The 24935-nt window shown below is 38.3% G+C and overlaps 1 protein-coding gene across 3 annotated transcripts; it reads right to left on the reverse strand.

Moving 5' to 3' along the window:
- Positions 1 to 45: 45 nt before the first annotated feature.
- FSCN3 (fascin actin-bundling protein 3) lies at positions 46 to 24477 on the reverse strand. 3 transcript variants are annotated; one of them, XM_074193772.1, is made up of 7 exons: positions 24207 to 24477; positions 21524 to 22226; positions 21022 to 21140; positions 18300 to 18459; positions 17970 to 18140; positions 16700 to 16905; positions 46 to 94 (listed from the first exon to the last, which is right to left on the reverse strand). In XM_074193772.1, the coding sequence occupies exons 1-6, from the start codon at positions 24348 to 24350 to the stop codon at positions 16700 to 16702; spliced, it is 1503 nt and encodes a 500-aa protein (XP_074049873.1). In that variant the 5' UTR covers positions 24351 to 24477; the 3' UTR covers positions 46 to 94. The 3 variants fall into 3 exon arrangements, with proteins under 3 accessions (XP_074049873.1, XP_074049872.1, XP_074049875.1); XM_074193771.1 differs by lacking the exon at positions 46 to 94 and adding an exon at positions 11774 to 11948; XM_074193774.1 differs by lacking the exon at positions 46 to 94 and adding an exon at positions 11774 to 11952 and having other exon boundaries at positions 24207 to 24458.
- Positions 24478 to 24935: the final 458 nt, after the last annotated feature.

A 24935-nucleotide genomic window follows, 5' to 3' on the forward strand; every position in this document is an offset into this window, starting at 1 on the left:
CTCTTCCCAGCTCCATGTTCCGAGCCAATCTGGCCCAATTTTGGAGCTGCTTCCCAGAGTTTGACCTCACAAGATACTGCAAAATGGATCACTTCTGCACAGGTACCAAAAAACAGATTGAGGATTGTGGGGCTGGTCCAGGGGCTCTCTCAGGCCATCCCCTAATTTGTTTTAGGGAGGACTAAAGGATCATTCTAGCCTTCCTGGTGGAGTAATGATTCTGATTTCTCCCAAGGACCACTGATAAGGAGGAGCAGAAAGATAGATACTCTCCCCTCTTCTTCTTTTCTTCCCTTGCAGCCCCCAACCAGCCTTCCCATGCCTCTTCTTACTTCTGAGCCCTCAGAACCACATCACTATCAACTGTGCTTGGGGAAAGCTTTAGGAAGGTGTATGAGCAATGCCCTACCCAGTGTCTGCCAAGAATTGTGTGGTGGTAAGAATCCAGTGTTGCCTTAATTCATGAAGAGGGAGGGGTTGACCTTCCCTGCTCCACTGGCAGATAAGACTCACAAACTGGGGTCAAAATGGAATCTGAATCCAGCTTTAGATCACTCTTTCCCTTGAAGGGCACAAAATTGGGGAGGGAGCAGCATCCTCATGATGCTCTTTCTGAACACCTAATTTCAGCAGCAGGATATTGAGGATAGGGCTTAGTAGACAGAAATGTTTTTAAGTTTTGAATTCAGCAATGAGGTATCTCAGCTCTATGAGGGGGATTGAGAAGGACAAGACTCACCCTTCTCTCTTTGTCACTACAGGACAAATACCCATTGGAGCCTCATATTCTGGATATAGCACACCTTTGTCAACAATGCCCTTTCCTGTTTTGGATACTTGGTCCTTCTTTCCATCATCCCTTCCCCCTGTTTTCATGTCTTTCACTCCGTCTACCACTGCTAATTCCCTCCCACTCTAAGAACTGGAGTGGAATAGAAAATATTATGGTATGGGAGAAAGAATATCATGTTGGAAGTTAAGAAATCTGGATTCTAATCTTAACCTTGCATTCATTAATTGTGTTACTTTAACTATCTACCAAGGGGAAAATTGCTCCAAATCACTACTCAACAGAGAAATGCAAATTATAACAACTTTGAGGTATCATCTAATACTCATCAGATTGGCAAAGTTGACAAAAAAAGAAAATGATAAACACTGGAGGGGTTATGGGAAAACATGTACATTAAAGCTGTTGGTGGAACTGGGAACTGGTCCAGTCATTTTGGAAAGCAGTTTAGAACTTTGCCTCTAGAACTATTAAACTATGCAAACCCTTTGACCAAGTGATATTGCTACTAGGTTTATGCTCTGAAGATATCAAAGGAAGAGGAAAAAGGAACCATATGAACAAACATGTACATATAGTCTTTTCATAATGGCATGGGACATCAATTAGAATGATAAAAAAAATATTATAAATGTGATGGAATACTACTGTGTTGTAAGAAATGATGGAGGGATTTTAGAGAAACCCAGAAACATATATATATATATATATATATATATATATATGTATATATATATATACATATATATATGTATGTATCTATCTATATATGTATATATATATCTGTATTTGCAAAGAAATATGAAAAACTTATACATTTTGATCAATTCAATGAACAATCACAGATACAAGTTGAAACTTGCTACCCACCTTCAGATAGAGAGGGGATTCTGAGTATTAATTAAAGCACATTTTCTCTTTTCTTTCCATTTTCTTTCTTTCCTTTCTCCTTTCCTTTCCTCTTTCATTGTCTTTCTTTTTTAAGACATGACTAATGCAAATGTTGGTTTGCTTTACTTCATGTATTTATAATAAATTTTGCTTTTCTTACTTTCTCAGTGGGTGGATAAGGGGAAGTAGTAGGGATAGAATTAGGAACTAAAAATAAAATAAAGCTGAATTTTAAAAAATTTGTTATCTTGCAAGAATCATATCTTTGATCCTCAGATTCCTCATCAATAAAATAATCATTTTCTTAGGAATCTAGGTGAAAGAGTATGTTAATACTAAGGCATATCTTTCTTCTCCATGAGTTCATATAATTCAACCCATGAAAATGTCATCTTTAAATATTTGCTTCTCTTTCTCCAGCTTCATTAGCTCAGTTGATGTTCAAACAACTTGTCCAACAGTTTAAGCAATCTCCTTAATGCTCAGGGTCGTCTTTCTTAGTTCATCTGCAATTGAAGACTAGGGAAGGTTCATCTACTTTTCAAAGATGGAGTTGGTGAGATTCCCATCCTAAGATAAAATTCTTTTGTTTTTTAATAGGCAGCTGATGAAAAACTTGTTACTACTTTCATTTTTCTGGAATGGGAACATGGTGAGAATACAATGCATGTGTGAGTGAGTGTGTGTGTGTGTGTGTATGTTTATATATGCTGGCCTGTCATGGGTATGACAGGGGCATTTAGGAGATAACATCTCTCCATCCTTGACCCTCACTGAAATCAGGGAATAACCCCAGGTTCTGGGTTCAACTCAGTTTCTCTTTCCTTTTATAATAGTAAATATTAAATAGTAAATCACTTTTTTGATAAAGTTCTCCACAATTTGAGACACTGTGCAAAGAGCAGAGGATACCAAGATGAAGAAGCAACAGTCCTTGATCACTCTGATAGGGGGGAGAGAAAGGTCCCCTATTCCTTGTAAGAAATGGCTTTTGGGTCTTACTGGAAGGTCCCAATTTTGTCTCCTCAATCTTGAAGAACCATCTTTGCTCCCATTTGAAATATTCTCCCCATCACTAGGGAAAGAAGAAAATGGAAAAGGAAGGAAGAACATGGTCTTTCAAGATAGACAAATTTATTTACAAATTCTTCCCTCTGTGATATAGCTTTGGGAATTTATACTTTCTTTTCAATTGAATTCCATCTTTTGGACTTTAAGCATTGATCCAAAAGGGTGCTTTTAGGAAGATCCTTTCACATTCCCACATACCAAGAAAAGGAAAAGAGTAATCCATGGTATATGCAGAAAATAATTATCCTTTTTTCTCCTTGTCCATGACTTTATTTAGGGTCATAGGGATGTTGCTGAAGCTGGCTCAAAATTTCTTGGTATCTACAAAATCTATAAAAAATTAGAACTTGATTTATTATTTTGCTAAATGTCTAGGCTTAAGTGATAGAGAAAGTATTATTGGTGCAGACTAAACTTATAAATATGTCATGGTATATTTATTTTTGGAGAGCCAGTTGTTAAGTATTAATCAGTATATTTCTGAGTCTCTGACACCATTGTCAAATTGCAAGAACAGTTTAGGGAAATAGGTGGTAGAGTCATAATCACTACAGAAAAGTTCAAGGGCTAGAAGAGATATTCACTTCATCTCTTGTATCCCTTCATTTATACAATAAGCATTTATTATGGCCGACCAAGTACTGGCCACTGTACTAAGGACTAGAGATACAAATCAGAAAGACAGTCCCTGCTCCCAAGAGGTTTGGGGGCAGGCTATACACAAAAGGAAGTTGAAAAGGGCTGTGTGTGTGTGTGTGTGTGTGTGTGTGTGTGTGTGTGTGTGTGTTTGTGTGTGTGTGTGTGTGTGTTGCTCAAAGGGATACCCATGAGAAGAGAACATGATATTCTTAGAAAGTGTAGAGGATGTGTTGAATAACAAAGCTGAATATATCTCTGTGATGAGATTTCAGGTGATGAGTTTGTACTGGAGAAAGTACAATGTTTTTGGAGACAAAAACTCAACAGGCAAGACTACACTTATCATCCCATTGTAAACTAGTTTTCCAAGAAGAAAAAAACAATCCAGGAAAGGAGCTACTAAATTCCTATTTTGCTTCTATCTTTTCTCTGTCTAGGAGAATGATTTACTAGCAGGAAGATCTACCAGAAAAACAAATGCAATTGAGAAAAAATTTAAGCTTCAAAGAGATGGAAATAGTAAGAGAAAGACTTACACTTCAGGGTGCTAAAAATAGCTTATGGAGCTGATCATTGTACTATTAATCATCTATCACTGAAGTATTAATAATCTTTGACCAGTTGTGAACAATTGAATAGAAACTGGAAGATGGAAGAAAGACATATATTGAATTAATATTTTCTAAAGAGGAAGGACATAGATTATTAAATACAAATTCATGAATTCAATATTCATTTTAGGTAAAATTTTAAATGAAAAAAAGAAAAAAGTAAATTAGGTTCTGCAAAAACAATATTAAACTAACCTAATTTTCCCTGTCAGTATGGCTACTAAACTGATAGGTCAGGACAATGTTATAGACATGTTCTTGGGAAAATATCATGGATAACTACTTGGATTACAATAATAAATTAGATATAATTTTTATGTGGACAGACCAGAGAGGTGTAAACTACATGATACTGTATATACATATTAGGTAGATTCATAAATAATTAAAAGGCCATATTTCAAAATCAATGTCATATGGCAGTAGTTCTCAGAATGTGGTCCTTTGGAAATCCCCAAAACCCATTTGAAAGAGTGAAAGAGAGTCCTGAGATCAAAAAATTTGAGAACCATTAGTTGAGGGAAAAACATAAAGCCAGAGTGAGACCCCTAGTGGTGTTCCATCAAAGATCTCAGTCCTGTGTACTGTTTTATAAAAACACTTTATCAATAGTTTGAAGAGAAATTACATTCTCATCACCACATTTATAGATTATAGACAGTTGGGAGGGATAGCTAATTTACTTGGTGATGGAATCAGAATGCAAGATGATCCTGACAGGCTAGAGTGAGGTTCATATTTGACAAGATAGAATTTAATAGGGATTGTAAATCCTTGTATTTGTATTAAACACACACACACACACACACACACACACACAGAGACAAATATGGGCACAGGATGAGGGAAGGCATGGTAACTAATGTAGAAAATATCCCAGGTTTTAAATGACTAAACACTCGCTGTGAATCAGCAGTGTGAGATGACTCTCAGAAAAATAAAAATAATCTTAGGCTATTTTAATAGAAGTTTAATGCCCTAAAATTACTTTCATATTTAAGTGAGCTGTCATTTTTCTGTCATCATGGGGACTCCCTCCCCTAATGTGGACTGCAAAGCCTCCATGTTCTAGTTTACTCCATGCTCCATGTGATGTTTGTTGTGTCTTGCCATAAAACAAGTTTAATGTGTAGGCTTTCCTCTATTTTTATAAAAAAATTATTGTTTTTGCTTTGATTACATTTTTATTTTTCAATTTGTCCTTTCCTGTTCCCTTTACCAGAAAGTCATGCCTTTTAACAAAAGATAAAAAAAGAGCAAAAATGGTTCAGCAAAGATATAACAAAAGCATGATATATGTGATGTTTCATACTTATAGTTCCTAACTTCTTCAAAGAAGTATGATGGAGCTTGATTAAATGTAGTTATTATTTCACAGAATTCTCGACTTCATTTAATATAAAATTTTTAAAAATCTTGGATAGCTACATAGCTCAGTGGATAGAAGGCCAAGCTGGGGGCATTAGGAAGATTCATTTTTCTGAATTCAAATCTGGCCTCAGATATTTACTAATTATTTTACCCTGAGAAAGTCACTTCACCCTGTTTGCCTCAGTTTTCTGATTTGCAAAATGAGCTGGATAAAGAAATGGCAAACCACTCTAGTATCTTTTCTAATGAAATCCCCAAATGGGGTTACAAAGAATTGGAATGAGTAATCAATTAAACAACAACAAAGATTTTGGGGGATATCCTTTATTGGAAGGTCCATTGTGGCCCTCAGTTTGTATGTTTGAGCCATTCATTCTCCACATATGACCCACCTCCTTTCTTTTCACATAAATACTTGATGAAAGTATCCTAAACAAGGAAGGCTATTGTCCAATTCTACTCTTCACTGATCAAACTACTATAAATAATTGAGTTCAGTTCACTCTATGAACTCAATAATGTGTTCAGTCCTGGGTAGGTGGTACAGTGGCTAGATCATTGGCCTTGGAGTCAGGAAGATGGGAGTTGTAATCCAGTCTTATTACTAGTTGTGTGACCTTGGGCAAGTCACTTAACTCCCACTGTCTTGCAAAAAAACAAGCCAAAAAAGGGCAAACATTATTATTGCTACCTTTTAGGAAGACTACTGATAATCTGTATTGTGTCCAGAGGAGAATGACCAGAATAATAAGGTTTAAAACTAGGGATATGCCATAGATCTATTGTAAACAATTGGTTCTCAGTACTGCAAAATACTCTTTAAAGTTTAATCTGCATTAATAACATTTTCCTCTACTACTTTCTTAAGTCTAAACAATTAAAACAATAAAACAATTTAACAAAAAATAAAGTCTTAACAATAAATCAAACCCTGATTTCTGTAATGTCAACACTGAAAATTTCAATATATCCCTGCAAGTTAAACCACATCTGAGTATTGTGTGGAGCAATTGAGTGTGTTTATCTGAGAGAAGAGCAAACTTAAGGGAATGAGAGAGAGAGAGAGAGAGAGAGAGAGAGAGAGAGAGCACGCTTCACAAAATTGATGGATTATGTGTAAAAAAAATAAATCAATGTGATTCCAATGAACAGAAAGAGGAGCAACTGGTAGAATTCAGAGGGGGAGGAAGCATGATACATATTTCAGTTCAATATAAGCAAGACTTTTTAACAATTAATATTGTTTTAAAACATAAAGAATAATAATCTGAACAGTTTCAGAAACCTGGGAAGATATGAGCAGAACCAAGAATAATTTATAAAGTGAATATATTGTAAAGAAATGAAGTTGAAAGTCTTTACCATTCTGATCAATGCAAGGATCAATTAAAGTTTTAGTATACTACTTGCCTCCTGATAGAGAGGTAGAAGATTCATGATGCAGAGCAAAATGATTTCGTAGATATGAGCATTATGGAAACTTGTATTGCTTGACTGTGCAATTTAGTTTAGTTTAGTGTTTTTTCTTTATTGGGGGTGATGAATGTGAGAGAGTGAAGAAATAAATGCCTAATTTAAAAAACTTTTTTAATTTAAAAATTTTAATTTTAATTTAAAAAAAAAGGATCCTATAAGATGATGAATTCTCCACTACTCAGAATGCTCAAAAGTCTTGATGGTTACTTGTGAAGGAGAGTATAGAATGGATTCCTATATCAGTTAACAATTTTTACTAGACACCTTTAAAGATCTGTTCCAAGAGAGATTCTATGACTCTTCGCACCTACAAGACAACCAGGGATATGCAGAAGCCAGTCTGAATCAGTTTGAGAGAGCCCATTTTTAGATGTTCACTTTGAGCATTTAAACCTCTGAAATCAGTAAATTTGATTTACTTGTTTTACTGCTCAATTTACTATTTACTGGAAAGAAAATTGTGGAGAAAATAATGTAAATTAAACACAGATGTGGATCATAGGTACCTCTCCCCATCTTCCAGATGTTTGCATAACCCACAGCATGTCAGAAAAGTCATCAAAAGTACTTTTGTTATTTATTTTTAAAAATCATGTTAATACTTTTCTTCTTTTTGTTGGAGGCAATCAAGATTAAATGATTTGTTCAGGGTCCCGTAGCTGGTCAGTGTCTGAGGCTGCATTTGAACTGAGGTCCTAGGGTCAATGTTCTATCCATTGCACCACCTAACTGCAGTGATATTTTTAATTCTTAAGGGGAAAAGTGCTATATGAATTTGAGCTTTATTATTCTTCTACCATAAATCTCTTTGCTACTGTTTAAGCTTTTGGGCTTTCTTGTCATTTACTATAGAACACCAACATTCATCATTTTCCACATGACTTACATTTATAAGAGTTGGAAAGGTTTACAGCCTGCATTAGGGACTAAAGCTAGGCAGGTTTTTAGTAGATCTGTAGGTCAATAATATCCAAACATTTTGACCAATATATCCCATCAGTTAAAAAAAATGAGCACTCTTTCATAGATGAGTCTAAGGCAGATTTAAAAGACTCCAAAGTAAGTAGTAATTCTGCCTAGTGAAGTATTATTATGAAACACATGGTTTGTAATGATGTCTCTCAGAGAAGACTAACAATGGACTAGAGGTACAGGGCAGGGTGTGAGGGATACCAGTCCTTTTATAGGAAAGATCACAAGCTTCCTTTGCCTTGTATAGTTCCCAGAGTTGTTCATAGCATCCCTCATGCCTTGAACAAAGGGATACAAGGGAATGTGATGGATAGGCTTCATGAGAAAATCACAAGTATTTATGAGAACTAAGATTAGATTTGTGAGATACAATCTTTAACAGAATAAAATATGCCTAAAATAGGTGATAGTTGCACCCATCAAGAACTGCCAATTCTTGCAGATGCTTTTTCCCCTCAGTGATCCAAACCCTCTGACAAAGTTATAGGGGTAAAAATAAAATACAATAAAAAATTCACTCATAAACTTCCATTTTTTTCTAGTGACCCAGAAAGGTGATGCTTTATAGCTGTAGCTAAGATCCCGCTGCTAGTCTATCTGTTGGGGAAGACCTTACCACCTCCTTTCCATCCACCTGTTTTCTTTCAAGTCTTTCCAGATATACTCAAAACTTCTATTTGTAGGAGAAAAGTCCACTTCCTAAGTCTTCATATGTTAGCTTCCTTTTTTTCTGCCATACGGGGACACAACTTCTAGGGTCTTTAGGAATGTTATTTGTTCATTTTCAGTCATGTCTAACTCTTCATTTGAGATTTTCTTGGCAAAGATACTGAAATGGTTTGTCATTTACTTCTCCAATTCATTTTACATATGAATAACTGAGCCCAACAGGGCTAAGTGACTTGCCCAGGGTCACACAATTACTACATATCTGGGGCTGGATTTGAATTCAGGTAGATGAGTCTTCCTAACTCCAGGTCCAATACTCTTATCCACTGAGCCATAAGACAACTAGATAAATATGAAGACTGATAAATTGGGCATATGTATTCTACTGTACTAGAGAGGCAGCAGATTGGTTGTAGAGTCAAAAAGGCTGAGGGCATGTCCTCGCTCTGACATATACTAATTGTGTGACCCTGGACAAGTCACTTAACTTTTCACTGTCCCTCTCAGATTCTAAATTGCAGAGAAAGTGTTAAATTGTTTGAATGGAGGGAGTTCCTGTCCTGGAGCCTACACACAATTCTTTATAGCATGGATATATTATCTCCATTATAGAATTTACACATACTATTTTTAAAAGGATGAAAAAGTTGGACAACGTTTTAAAATTATTTAGCCACACAAAAAATGTTTTTTTTTGCTATTGTTAAAACTGCTTGCAACAGATTTTTTTTTATTGGCAAGGCAGTGGGGTTAAGTGACTTGCCCAAGTGCACACAACTAGGCAATTATAAAGTGTCTGAGGCCAAATTTGAACTCAGGTCCTCCTGACTCCGGGGTCAGTACTTTATCCACTGCACTATCTAGCTGCCCCTGTAATGGATTTTTAAAGTAAATTTATAGGACAATTGAGTTTGTGAGAATGAGGGGACATCTGCTTGTAAGATAATACTATTGATTTATAAAACTTTACAAATCTTCCTTGAGGACACCCAGACATTGGAACAGTTAAATGTGCTGCTGTTTTCTGCACTGTAGGCATTCCATAACACATAAGTCTGTGTTTGAATAGAGAGAGGGCAAATCAATAATTGTGGGAGGTAAATAAGCATCCTTTCTTCACATTCATGGTATCAGTTGAGTGGTATTACAAAGATCGCCAATATAAAAATATAATATAAAATTGGGAACAAGCAAATCAGAGTTAAAAGAATTATAGTTCTAGGGTGGCTAGGTGGCACAGTAGATAGAGCACTGGTCCTGGAGTCAGAAATACTTGAGTTCAAATCTGACCTCAGACACTTAATAATTACTTAGCTGTGTGGCCTTGGAGAAGCCACTTAACCTCATTGCCTTGCAAAAAAAAAACCTAAAAAAAGAATTATAGTTCTAAACTTGACAATTTTTTAATTTTTTAAAAATTTGTGGTTGAATTCTGTCATATAGCAATTTAAAAGTCTTTTGATAGGTCAATTTATTTCAGTAAAATAGTTTTAATGTATGTTTAGCTAAAATAGATAAATGAAAAAACAACTCCAAATGGAAGAATTGTAGTACCAACTCCACTTAAATCACTGTACTTATTGTTCATTCCCATTCAATTATACAAAGGTTTTTTTGTTGAGACTCAGTATATTTCCAGCTTCCTTGATAGCAATCATCTGTTCTTGCAAACTAATAACAAGATGGAGCATCCCTTATTTTTTTCATTAGTTCAAAAGGTTAGAAAGTTATTTTTCCATGCTTTTTTAAGGGTATGGATATAAAACTTTTTTGAGATATTTTGGGTTTTTTTCAACAATAAAAGCATAGTTTTCAAACATCTTAATAATCATGAAGGCTTCATATTATCATTAGCTAATATCTCAAGTCATAAAATGGACTGAATTTACTGACAATGATTCTAAATCATCCATGTTTTAAATAATTTTTACAATAGTAAATTTTTTGACCAAATTCTTATTTGAATAGATTTAATTTTATACTCTATGCAGTCAATGAAAAACTAGGAGAATAAGTGTCAGTTGTGCCTTTTGGGGGGTATTGTTTTATACTCACATTATTGAGTATAATATTATTAATTTCTTCAACCTATGATTTCTTTGCAGCAATCTTTTGAAGCCACTTACCCATTTTGGAGAGGATTAGTTTAGTTAAAAATAAATAATATAATCTTTTTCATGAAGATCTGCCTTCTCTCTTTCCCATTTCCCTCATTGATAAAGAAAAATATAACCCTGATATAAACATGCATATTGGCCATGTCCCACCCACCTCCCTGCCAAAAAAAAATGTGTTTCAATCTGCACTCAATCTGCAATTTTATAAAGAAGTAGGTAAAGCATATTTCCAGATAAGATCTTAGTACCAGTCAGCTTCAACAAATGAAGGGTGAAATGTGCTACTACAAACCCTTCTGTACTATGGAAATTTTATTCTTTCCTCAAGATTTTTTGCAAAGCATTTGGAAATCTCTGTAATACAGACTGAATGAGGGCAACAGTAGACTACATATTAGGAAATTTTAATTCCTTTATTTTAACTAAAGTTAATATAAATAAAAGTCTTATTTCTTCCCACCTTCCCAATAGATTATCTTGTATTTCCTACATAGAAGATCACAATTCTAGGACATAGCTAATTAATATAGGTTGAATGAAATGAGTAGCACAGGGAAAGGGAAAAAAGATTTCCTCTTCTCTACTGCCACACTTTTTTTTTTTTAACACTAGAGCTCAGGGCAGTTAGGTGGTGTAGTGGATAGAGCACCAGTCCTGAAGTCAGGAGGACTTGAGTTCAAATTGGCTTCAGACACTAGCTATGTGACCTTGGGCAAGTCACTTAAACCCATTGTCCTAAATTTAAAAAAAAAATTAAAAAAAACAACTAGATCTCCCTATCTCACCCTTGCTGGAAGTACAGAGGTTACTTGGAGGCTAATTCCAATGCTGATCCTAGGAACTTTGACACTGTTCTGTGTCTGACCCCAGTCCTGGGGGGTTCTCTCAAATGATACTGAACAATATAGATAAAAGATTTGCATAACTCATTGCAATTCAGAATTTCTGAGCCCTCGAGATCTGGTAGCCTTTGCTTCCACAGTGATTGGGATAATAGGTGGGTGCTACTATGCATGATCATGACACACCTTCGTTAGCCCCTCTAAATGTCAGATTCAAAGTATCTCAAAATCTTAGAGTTATAGCCTCTCCACCCTAATCTCACCCTCCCCCCAATCCCCCTTCTTCTGCTCCCTTAGAAAGAGGCAGTACACAAAAATGCTGGTGCCTGGTTGTGGTGTATTGTTACTGAACGCGATTGAGGAGTGAATCATAAGCTGTGGCTGGTAGGGTTAGGGATTGTTTTTGTGGATAATCTTCTCGAAGATCTCATCTTGAGGGGTTCCCATCCTGCTCAGTAGGGTGGTTCCTCCAGAAGGCTTCTTTATGGTGGCATCATGTCTACCTGGGGTGGGGGGGGTGTGAGTCAAATAGGAACTTTCACCAAATCAGATCAATCAAGTATTTATTGAGTACTTATGAAGGGATATGCTAAGGTGCCATAGAGAATATTTAAAAAGTACATAAACTCCTTGACCTCTCAAGGAAATTATATACCAGATGCAGAGAAAGACATTTTCTAGAAAAAGAGGTTTTTAAATTAAAGGGCTTCACTGAAGAGATAGAATTTGAGCTAGAAGTGTCAACTTCTTAGTGCCTCAATTTCCTTTTCAGCAGAAAGATTAATATCTTATTCAGGTAAGTTTGGACTAGATGACCTCTAAGATGAGATGCCTTCCAGTTCTGAGACACTGTGATTCTCTGAATGATGGATGAGCTTTCCGTAGGCAAAGGAACACAAGGGCATTCCAGGCTGGCAAGTAAAAGGGGGAGTGTGGGGAAAAACAGACACGTTCCAAGGGCATGGAATAGAGGAAAGAACATAGAATTTAAGCATAGGAAAGAGCCTTGGTGATTATCTAGTTCAGCATTCTCTTTTTTAAAGAAGAGGAAATCGAAGTCCAGAAAAGTGAAGCCCAGTTTAGATAAAATGGAACATTTATGTTAAGGTACTGGCAACTGTGATGGCCTCGATGAGAAAACCCTCACAATTTAAAAGATACATTCCACCTGTGACTCACAGTCTTAGAAAGTTGTGTGAGATTTAGAGTAGTTAAGTGACTTTTTCATAGTCTCACAGCTAGTAATTCAGTTCAATGAATAGTTCCTAAATGCCTACTGTTAACCAGGCAGAAAAAGACAAAAATGAAAAGTTCCTGCTCTCAAAGTGCTTGACACCTACAAGGGAAAAATATCACATACCTAGATGGGAAAAGAAATCTAAAGTAATTTTGGGGGGGGGGGTTGGCAAGTATAAATTGTTGTTATTGTTGTTGTTGCTGTTTGTCCTTCATTCTCAAAAAGGATCACGATATCACCAAAGTGATTCCATGACGTGCCAGTGAATGGACTTAAGTGAGGGTAGGTTGTGCAAAATTGTCAATCTTACTTTCTTCTTCAGAACTAACATATGGGAAAATTGGGAAAGATTTTTTTGTGAAAGGCTTGAAGAGAAGTAGATTGCCAGGAGACAGAGGTAAAGAGGTATAGGGCATTCAGTCTAGGCATTCAACTGGCACTTACAAACCTTTAAGGTTTGCAATGTACTTCATAAATATTATCTTGTTTAATAATCAACAACCCTGGAAAGTAGGTGCTATGATTGCCTTCATTTTATAAATGAGGAAACTGAGGCTGAAAAGTTAAGTAATGCCCTGTGCCACACAGGATTTAAACTGAAGCAAAAAAACATATAGTCAGAAAATGAAATATTATGGATGGGGAATGTAGAATGGGCCAGTTTGCCTGGAATGTAGAATGCCAAGGGTGAATAATGTATAGTCATCCTGGAGAGATGGAGTGGACCCCATATTGTGGCAAGTTTTAAATGGCAATCTCAGAGTTCATATTTTATTCTAGAAGGGGCAGGCAATCATTCAAACCAGTTGAGCAGGGACATGGTCAGACTTAGGTTTGGGGAATATTATTTTGAGCAGTAAATAGCAGATGATTTGGAAAGAGAAGAGCCCAGATTCAGGAAGACAATCATTGTAATGGTCTGGAGAAAAGAAATAATGAGGACATGAACAATGGTTGTGTTGAGTGGGAGAATGGGAGCAATTTGGAGGTAGACTTGACACTAGAATTAGCAGTTGATAGAATGTGAAGATAAGGTGAGGGACAACAATGACCTGAGGATGATTCCTATTTCCTGAGGGAACTTAGATGACTAAAAGGATGCTGGTTAAAGGAAAGAAGAGGGGACTTGGGATGAATTCGAGGTTTAGGAGGAAATGAGTTCTGATGTAGACATTTTGAGATGCCTAGGAACTGGTTAGAGATGTGGAAGTGGAGTTCAAGAGAGGGATGTAACTAGATTTGAGAGTCTTCCACATAGAGACTACAATTGAATCTAGTGAATCTAGTGAATCTAGTGAAGTTACCAAGTGAGATAGAAAAAAAGAGAGAAAGCAAAAAGTCCTAGACCAGAGTCCTGGAATACATCTTCCCAAAAGGAGGCAGTATATAGATGATCAACCTGCAGAGAAAACTGAGAAGGACCAGTCAGAAAAGAAGGAAGAAAAGGATACTAAGTATCAGAGCCAAGTCTTCCTGACTCCCTCAACTGCCATCTCTATTGTCCCACACATACCTCAAAAGGGAAGATGATTTGGGGTTAGATTGGAGGGTATTTATTATGTCAGGGTAAAAGGTTTGGAATTATACACTAAGTGATCATTGAAGGTTTTTGAGATGTAGAATAACAGGATCTAACCAGTGTATCAAATTAAAAAAGAAACAGATCTCTGCTAGCATGCATGTTGCATAAATTAACATTATCTATGTTATCTATCCATTCTATTTTTATTTATTTCATTAAATATTTTCCAATTACAAGGTCAACCTGGTTCAGTATTCCCTGGTTAGCCAGCAGAATCTGATACCTCCAATCTAAGTCATGCTGGTGGCACTATGGAAAAACTGGAATTGAGAGAGGTTGGAGAAGGTCACCTTATTAGGCATCCTTTCAGTAAACTAAGTATGGACCATATTGATGACCTGAAATAAGATAGTGAGTCTAGAAAGAGTAATTTTAAAAGATATTGGAAGGAAAAATTGATAAATTGCTAGCATTTAGTAACTAATCAGATTAAAATTTTTTTTAGTTTTTTTGCAAGGTAAATGGGGTTAAGTGGCTTGCCCAAGGCCACACAGCTAGATAATTATTAAGTGTATGAGACCAGATTTGAACCCAGGTACTCCTGACTCCAGGGCTGGTGCTTTATCCACTTCGCCACCTAGCTGCCCCTAGCATTTAGTAACTAAGAAAGAAATTAGGGAAAGGAAGAAATAAAAAAAATCCAGACTTTGAAGGTGGATGCCTGGAAGAATAGAAATAGGGAAATTATGAGCCAGTTTAGGAAGAAAGTTGAATTCATAGTTTCAGAAACACAGAGTTTGAGGTTATGGAAGAATATACAAGATGATGTAGAATGGAACCCACAAGAGAGGTCAGACCATTGATATAATTTAGGAGACCATCTGATTCTAAGAGATCCACAGAAATAATGAAAGGGTGTGCACCTATGTGTAGGTACAAAAATGTATTCTCTCTCAAAATCAATTTCCTCTCCATTACCTCCTTTAACTGGTCTTTTTAAATTTTTAGATTTAGGTGAGAATTTCTAGACAGAAGCACTCTTCTAGTGTGACAGTGGGAGTTCATAACAACCATATGAAAACATTTTTGGAGGGTCATTCCTTTATTCTCCCTATTGAAGATGGGTTGGGGAATCTGAATGGTAAAGTGACGTGTTTAGAAGTATCGAACAGCTGGTAAGTTCTTGGTACATTATCATGACCTTAAGGCATGGGGGCAGGAAGGGGAATATTGTGATCAAGCAACAGTAATTAGTAATAAATTTGGTAAGAATGTAGAGTATTGATGGAATATTAATCTGCAGTTAATCTAGAAAGTCTTGGAGCCAAAGTATGAATAGTGTTAAATACCAAATAAAGGAGTCTGCATTTTATCATCCTGAGCATGGTCAGATTTTTATGTTAGCAATATCAATTTGGCAACGGTGTGGACAGTGAACTGGAGAGAGGAGACCAATTCAGAGGTGATTTCAATAATGAGGGCCTATCTTAAAAGTTATTGAAATCAACCTAAAAGCATAATTAGCCCTGGGGGCTTAAGGAGAGTTTTCCGGTAATCTAATTTTATAAAAATTAGTCTACCAGAAGGCAGGAGTTACTCTCTCTCACCTAGATAAATGTGTAAGCACAATAACAGAGAAGCAGTGAAAATATATTCAACTGAATTCATGCTGTATCCTTGCTGAATATTTTTTACATGTATGACAAGTAAATCTCCTTGAACTCAATGATGATTAATAATAATAATAATAATAATAATTATGAGGGCCTGAATTAGAGTGATTATGATACGAATGTAGAAAAGGTGATGGATGCAAGATAAAGGATGTAGAATCAATGAGACTTGGCAAGTGATAGGATATCAGGGTGAAGGAGTGAGTAAAATTGAAGAGTGGAAGAAAATGCATTTGACTAGAATGATGATGTCTTGAAAGAAAAGAGGACGTTAGAAAGGAGAGGGGTAGTTAAGTTTGAGTTTGAGACACCTGTAGGATATCCAGGGCAATGACCAGCAAGCAATTGGTGAGGTTGCATTAGATTCTAATTCAAGAAAGAGATGAGGACTGCATATGTAGATTTGACAGACATTGGCAGGGAGATGAATGTTGAAGCCATGGAAACTGATTCTTTAGAGAGAAGAGATGAGAAACCAAGACAGAGCCCTGGATGACTCACATGAAGAGGACAGAATATGGGTGATTATTCTAAAATGGAGGCTGAGAAGGATTAGAGAGGAGAAATATGACAGAGTAATGTCAGAAAACCCCAGGAAGGAGAGAATATCCAAAAGAGTGACAGTTAAATGCTACAGAGAGATCAGACCTTGAGAGAAACTGCTTTTGCTAAGTGATAGGGATGGAGATCAAATTGTGAGGGGTTGAGAAGTGAGCAGAGGCAATGAGCTGTAAACAACTTTTTCTAGGAAAAAGGGAGGCGAGATATAGGATAATAGCTTAAAGGGAAGGTAGGGTCAAGTGAAGGTTTTCTCATACCTAAAATTCCCAGAGACACTCCTTGGTGATGGCCTCACTGTCAGCTAGCAGGACACCACTGCTGTCTGCCCGTAGGTAGTAGCCATTGGGGGCCAGCACAGCAAGTAGGTTGTTGCCTTGTAGTTCAAGACAGAAGTTGAGAGCAAATTTTCCCCAGGGACGGAAGGTGCCATAGGCTGTCAGGGACCAGAAGGTGCCACCTTGTGCTGGCAGGGGGGACAGGAGAGCTGAAGTCATTAAGTGATATGAAAGTGAAGTATGTGCCCCAGGTCCTCAGATCCTCCCAACAAACATGGGAGAGTGTTATCTTCATTTTACATATGAGGAAACTGAGCCACAAAGAGGTTAAATGACTTGTCCAGGGTCACCCAGCAAGTGTCTGAGGCTGGAATCAAACTCAAGCCTTCCTGATTCTCGGTCCAGGGCTCTATTAACTGTATCACTTGGCTGCCTTGGAGAAGCATGAGGAGGGATGCCATAGATCTCTACCATCTCTTCCCAATTTGGGTTCTGTTATCAAGAGCAATACAAGAGGTACTTTCCTCCTTAAATTGACTTTATAAAAAAAATCCCCATCTTCTGAGGAACCTTCTATTATGTATCTATCCCCCCCACACCCCAGTACCATGATAATCTCCCACCAGCCCCACCTCCTTTTTCCTACCTATCACTTTTCCCAGTATTTGACAGTAAGCTGCCTTAAAGTTCACTTTAACTTAGCATTGTGGCTAGATTCTTGAATTGGCAGGAATCAGGATGCGTCAGAGAAAAAGTAGGAGTGAAGGGGCTCATTTTAACTCAGATTAATGAGACTCTTCAGTAAATTGTTTATATAATATAAAGCAGGAGAAGTTCCATCTTCATGCTCAACATAATACTAAAGCTTAAGAATTGTTTCAGAAAATCATAAAGCTTTAGGGAGTGGTATAGCAAGGAAGGGCACTAGTCAAGGAGTAAGGAAATCTAGATTCAAGTCACTACCACTACTACCGATTTGCTGAAGGACCTCATTTGAACTAATTCACTTCTTCGGGTCCTTGTCAAAAGGATGAGTTAGATCAGATAACCTTCAAGATCTTCTCCAGCTCCAATAATATAAATATTAAGAGTTGTAAGGAACTAGGAGACCATCTAACCCAGACTCCCCTAAATTCATTCTCCTAAGTCCTGGAGAGGGCTGAGTTGGGGAAAGGAGGTACAGGACATTGAGTGATGAGCCCTAGATCCCTTCTGACATATCCATGGAGATTGAAACAAGGATAGCACTCACCCTGGAAATGGTAAATGCTTTGCCGGCAAGGCAGTAGCTGGATGCAGTCTGGCTGGTCCATGTTGCACTGCAGTTGGTCATGTTCTGATGATGTACCCACATAGCCATAGCGACCTCGTAATGCCAGGAAGGGTCTATTAACTAAGCGGATCCTAAATTCTTCACGGGGTCCTGAAGGAAATAGGAGTAGAGATTATTTGAAGGTGATAATCACTCTGGGCTCTCTTTCAGATGTGATGAACTAAGGGCAGACCAGCTATGGAAGGGCAATCTGTGAGGATTCCTGGTCCAGAAGATCACAATGGGAATGGCTCCTTTCCCTTTGCTTACCTGGATGCAATGAAGTGGCTATCAAGAACCCATTGGATGTCACACCCACATAGCGTCCATTAGCAGCCCGCAGAACAATCTTGCCACCGTTCCAGTTCACGCAGAAAGTAGCTCCAGGCTCTAGTTTTTGCCCATCTCCCACTATTGCCCTATGTGACCTCTGTAGAGAGGGAGAAAGTATCGATTTTGGGGAAGAGTTCATGTCTTCTTCCAAACCCTGCCTCTGGCTTCTACTCTTAATCTATTAACATTTATTTAGACCAGAGGTTCTTTACTTATATTGTGTCATGAATACCTTTGGATATCTGGTTAAGCCTACAGACTCCCCTTCCTCTTTAGAATATTGTGTTTAAATGTATCAAATAAAAGATATTGTAAAGGAAATCATTCATATTGAAATACAGTTATTAAAATATTTTTTCCTACTTGACTAGTTGATATCAATCCCTAGGCTAAGAATCCCTGTTCTAGAGTTTCCTTCTTTTCTTTCAAATTCTTCCTGGAAAAAGACTTATTATCACACAGGATGAGCTATAGTTCACTAAGGGTAAGAGAGTGGGACAGAAGAGGAAAAGAGGTATTGTTGTAGAATGAAAGGGAACATTAGACTAGGAATTAGAATATACATAGGTTTAAATCTTGCCTTGAACAATTACTAGCTGTATGAATCTGGGCAAGTTAGCTTCTATGGGTTTCAGCTTCCTAATCTTTAAAATGAGGGAGTTGCATCCAACCTTTCTGGAGAGAAATTTGGAACCTCACCCAAAGGGCAACAAAAATGGGCATGCCCTTTCATCCAGCAATACCACCACTGGGTCTATACCCTGAAGAGATGATGAAAAAGGGTAAGGACATCACTTGCACAAAAATATTCGTAGCAGCCCTGTTTGTGGTGGCAAAGAATTGGAAATCAAGTAAATGTCCTTCAATTGGGGAATGGCTTGGCAAACTGTGGTGTATGTATGTCATGGAACACTATTGTTCTATTAGAAACCAGGAGGGATAGGATTTCAGGGAAGCCTGGAGGGAGTTGCATGAACTGATGCTGAGTGAGATGAATAGAATCAGAAAAACACTGTACACCCTATCAGCAACATGGGGGTGATGTTCAACCTTGATGGACTTGCTTGTTCCATCGGTGCAACAACCAGGGACAATTTTGGGCTGTCTGCAATGGAGAATACCATCTATATCCGGATAAAGAGCCATGGAGTTTGAACAAATTTCAAGGACTATTCCCTTTAATTTAGGGAAAAAAACCCCAGATATCTTATTGTCTGATCTTGTTATCTCCTATACTTTTTGTTTCTTCCTTAAGGATGTGATTCCTCTCTCATCACACTCAATTTGGATCAATGTACAACATGGAAACAAAATAAAGACTGACAGATTGTTTTCCATGGGGGGAGGGAAGTAAGATTGGGAGAAAAATTGTAAAACTCAAATAAAATCTTTAAAAAAATAAAATAAAATGAGGGAGTTGGATGTCTTCTAAGGCTTTTTCCAAGCTTTAAATCTGTAAGTCTACTGAACCTACAAATAGTAATAATGTTGATGATAATAATAATAACAATAAATACAAATATTTAATCTTTATAAAGGGCTTGCTATGTGATAGACACTGTGGTAAGCTCTTTACAATTACTTCAATTCATCCTCATAACAACCCTGAGGTAGGTACTATTATCCCTATTTTATAGAGGAAGAAATAGTCAAACAGAGGTGAAGTGACTTATGTGATTAAGTGATCTTACTCACACAATAAATGTTGGAAGCCATATTTGAGTCTTTGACTCCAAGTCTGGTGCCCTATCCACTGTTCTACCTAGCTGCCTGTTAACCTCTCCAAGTCTCAATTTCCTTATCCATAAAATGAGGATGTTATTATTTGTTATTATTCTATATCACAAGATTGTTGCATGGTACAAACAGGATAAGTTATGCCAAGTTGGCTGTTGTTATTATAATATTTTTGTTATTACAATTTTTAAGAAGAAAAAAGTCCTTGAAAATCATGCAAATCTCTGGATGAAATTTCTGCTGCTGTTCCATATCCGTAGTGACTTAAGAGTGTGGTCCAATTCTGGATTCAGGAGCTCAACTCTTCCAGAGTCTAGGCTACTCTTCCAGAGTTTAGCCCTAGGAACAGTTAAAGGAAAGAAGTCTGCACGCAGGTTCATGGGGGCAAATAGGAATGAATTAGGGATAAGGGATATAAGCATCTTACTTCTGCAGGGTAGTTTAAAAGATCTGGACATTTATCCAAGAAGAGATGGCTTTTATTTCCACTCTGAGATGGACTCTGAGGTTCTAGGGTGTGCATGATGTCTTTTCCTTTGTTCTCGAAAAAAGACCATGACATTAGGGAGGCGATGACACAACAAACACATGAATTGGATTTTAGTGAAGGGGGTTGTGCTGAGTCATCAGCCTCACATTCTCCTCCAGAGCCATCTGGGTCCAGTGGTCAGATATGAATCAGGATGACTGGAGATGGCCCCAGATGCAAGGCAATCAGGGTTAAGTGATCTGCCCAAGGTCACACAGTAAGTGTCAGTTGTCTGAGGTTGGATTCAAACTCTTGTCCTCTTGACTGCAAGGACAATGCTCTATTGCGCCACCTAGCTGCCTCTTGAGTGTGCATATTGGAGGAGAAGGGAGTACCTGCAGTTTTTTTATTACTCCAAATTGTCTTGGGTCAGTTTTAGGACAATGTTCTTACCTGTACCAAGTATTGACCAGTGACTGAACGGAGCTGAATGGCATTACAGTTTAGATTACTCTCATACTGGAAGAAAGACATAGGGCTCATCCTTTCAGATTTAGCACAGACTTCCAATTCTGTAGAAAGAGGGATGTTGATCATAGGCAGCCCAGGGTCCAGTGACAGCCCTTTCTCCTCTTCTCCCACAAGACCTAAACCCAACCATCCTCTACTAGCTAAGAGCTAAACCCTAATTTCCTTCCTCTTATTATTTTTCATTGTGTAATGGTCTATACCAGATACTGTAGGGCATTTTACAGAAGGAGGACACAATCTTTTCCCTTGGAAGACTAGTTTATTTTTAATAATGCCTTCCAGGCTTTATTTCTATTCTTTACTTTGGGGATTTTTCACTTTGTAGGGTTCAGCATTTTTTATTCATTCTCCTCTTTCCTGCTTTCCTTATTTCCTTTCCTCTATGGATTTTTCTTCCATCCCTCCCACCAGCCCCAGCACTTGCCCGAAATGATGGTGACGAGTTTCCGATTCTTAGATCTGATGGTGATCCAGGCTGTGCAGTGCTGTAGTATAAACCACTCCTCTCCACCCATGGGATTGGAACCCAGAGCCAGGAGGGCATGGGAGCCCTGTGGGTATAGGAAGCATCCCTCCCCATTGCCCAAAGCTATCTGCCCACCAGGCCGGAACTGAAGGTGAAAGCCTGTTTGTGGTGACGGCCTGCTGACCAACCTATCATTTTGGGACAGGAAATGGTGGGAAGAAGATTCGAAGTGGTAGAGCCCATCATGAAAGTGCAGCAGGAAACCACATTCCTCTAAGTAAGGCACAGGTGCATCTACCCAAATGCAACCTTGCTCAGGACTGGCCCGGACATAGCAACGGGTAATTGGACTGTAGAGCATCACGTGGACATGCAAGGCTGGTCGTGGGGCCCACATGTGGTAGGCCGAGAGTATCCTTGAGTTGCAGAATACATTCTCACCATCAGACTCCAGATAGTGGCCAGTGATCATGCACTGCAGGGTCCACTTGCCATGGCGGTGGAAACGAAGCAAGAAGTAGCCATGCTGTGCATTCCGGGGCCACCCACAATAGACTGAGCCATCTCCATCTGGCAGCAAGATGTGGCCATAGATACTCTGTAGGCGCACCACGGCCTGAAAATCCTCATCCTGTTCGTTGCATACAACTGTTTCCCAGGTCTGTAGAGAGGTTCCAGTGAGGGAGGAGGGAGATATTAGTGTTCGCTAGATTATTGGTCCTAAGCCACTCATTCACAGTATCATCAATGCCAGTCATTGACACCATTTACATCATTGTTATGATTGTTCAGGGGGCTCACATGACCATTTAATTACTGTTATCAGTCCCTAGCAGAGCTAGTTTCCTCATTATCATTAACTCTGAATTCCCTAATGTTCTCACACCTCAACCATCAGCAGAAGAAATAACATGCTTACCACTGGGAAGTATCACCAATAAATAAACCATAATTTCTTATGTGGTTTAAAAAAGTAAGTTTTGTAAGTGCCATATCCATAGGATTATAGATTTAGAAATGAAAAGGACCTTAGAGGTCACTGTGACTAATTTTCCATTTTACAGATAAGGAAACTGAGGCATTTAGTGATGAAGTGATTTAGCCAATCACAGTAAATAAGTATCTCAGGTAGTCTTCTTGACTATAAGTTCCATACTCTTCTCAACTGCATCATAGTGCTTCTCTCTAGCCCAACAAGAACTTTCCATTCTCTACTCTTCTCAATCTCTTCCAAAGATTGGTATCAGGTTAAAGTTTCAGTGAGATTCAAACTTAAGGCTTAGTTTTCTCTCTGAGATGATACTATAGTCAGAAAATAGGTACTTCAGCTCATCATCCTTAGATTGTATCTCCATTCCCAGAACCCTCTGTTCTTCATATAGCCATCTCAGAGATTCTATCTTTACCTGATATATCAGAGATGAACAAGAACCTCAGGTCCAAGGAACAAAAGTTTGTTGGTATAAACTGTCATCACCTTGATAGAGCATGGGATGTGAAGTCAAGAAGACCTGAATGTGAACCCTGTCCCAGACATTTATTAGTTGTATAATTCTGACCAAGTCTAAGCCTTTAGTTTTCATATTTTCTAGAAATAATGTGAGTTGACCATAGACATAGACAACAAGACATAGAAACTGTGTGTGTGTGTGTGTGTGTGTGTGTGTGTGTGTGTGTGTGTGTGTGTGTGTGTGTGAAGGCAGAGACAGAACTAGATCATTTGACTTTGCAATAGGCTTTGCTAAAATTCAGAGGGTTCTGACAGCCTCTCCAATCCTTTGAGCTCAGCCCCTGGTTAGCAAGAATAATTAGTTAGTATAGAAATGCCCAGATGTGGCCTACTAGCCACCAGTAATACCCTAGTGGAGCTCCTTGCTGGCTGGCTGCCTGCTCCCCACTTAGCTAAACATCATTTGAGGACCAGCAGAGCTCTGCAATACTTCTCCTAGGAGACTTGCACTTATGCTGTTTGCTTTGGGTATAAAAAACTGATATTTAAATCTTTTCAATGGAAAAAGGAAGGGAAGACCTAAGGCAGCAATATGGAAATTCTTTTCCTTAGGAGACAAAGAACATAGTTCCAGCCTCTGTTCCATGCCATTAATCCTATGGGAACTTATGAGTTCCTGTTGAGTCTTCACATATGATGCTACTGGATCCCTCCATTTTCCTTATTCCCTTTTCAAGATAAAAAATTAGGACTTAAGTGTTACATATACCTTCCCCCTTTCCCATATATATATGTATATATACATATATATTTATGATTTATTTCTCTTGAGACCTCATAGTCCTTCATTCTAGTCTGAGGCTCTGGAAGTCTCTCCTTTGTGATGTCACTGACACTGATGTACTGACACTATAGGGGGGCAGAGGATGAGAAAGCAACCAGAGCAGAGAGAGGCAGGAAGACTGGAAGTTAGCCAGGGACATTGTTAAAGGTGTGGAAGATTCTGATAAGGTAAGACTGGGTTGGAGATGGAGATGCCATGAGCACAGGACAGAAAAGACTTAGGAATGTCAGTGAGAGAGGCAAGAAAGAGGGGTAAGAGCCAGGGTAGGAGAAAAGGTGTCAACATACCCCATACATGGGTCATACTAGTGCTGTGACACCCCACTCACCCCAGTGATGACTGGTTACCTGTCTCCTTCCTAAGCTTTTAGCTACAGCAGTGATTTTATTTCCATAGTTGTTAGCTGTTAGATAGGTGCCAGCCCAGCTGATAAGACCGATCTTCTGGTCCTCTGACTGGGACCCATGATGCATCCAGTCTTCCTCCTCCATGGGGCCGGGTGCCACACTTGATGACTCGGTCCGGCCCAGACTCGTCCTAGCGTGCACCTGCAGGCCATAGGGCCAGCAACAGGGTCTCAGGACCACCAAGGGAGGGAATCTAAAGGGGGAATCTCCTGGGTAGTGCCCTCTTTACTAAGGACTTAGCCACCTCTGTGACCCGTGAGCATTGTGACCATAAAGGTTGCCTCCTTTCCCTAGAGGTCTGCCTGTCATTGCCCTATAGTGGGACAAGGCATGATCCCAATCCTTTATAAATACACCCCTCCACATTTGTCAAACTGTCACTCCACAGTGAATAAGAACCTAGGGCCCATGGTGATCTATATTATCCTGTAGAGAGCCATGTTGGACCCAAGACTGGAAATCACAAACCTCTTGACTCTTCTATGACCAACTTGGGACTTCAGGCAAGTCCTCCTTCTGGGTCTTTGTTTCCTTCTTTGTTAAACTGGAGAAAACATTCTCAATCTCTATTCAATGGTATGAGATTCCCTTAGGATTGAGGAATCCCTCTAGCCTAAGAATGTGAGGAGGGAAAAAAAAAACTATTGAGAATGTTGAATCTTTGAGCAA

This window comes from Macrotis lagotis, chromosome 7 (assembly GCF_037893015.1).
Source record: "Macrotis lagotis isolate mMagLag1 chromosome 7, bilby.v1.9.chrom.fasta, whole genome shotgun sequence".
Classification (NCBI taxonomy): domain Eukaryota; kingdom Metazoa; phylum Chordata; class Mammalia; order Peramelemorphia; family Peramelidae; genus Macrotis; species Macrotis lagotis.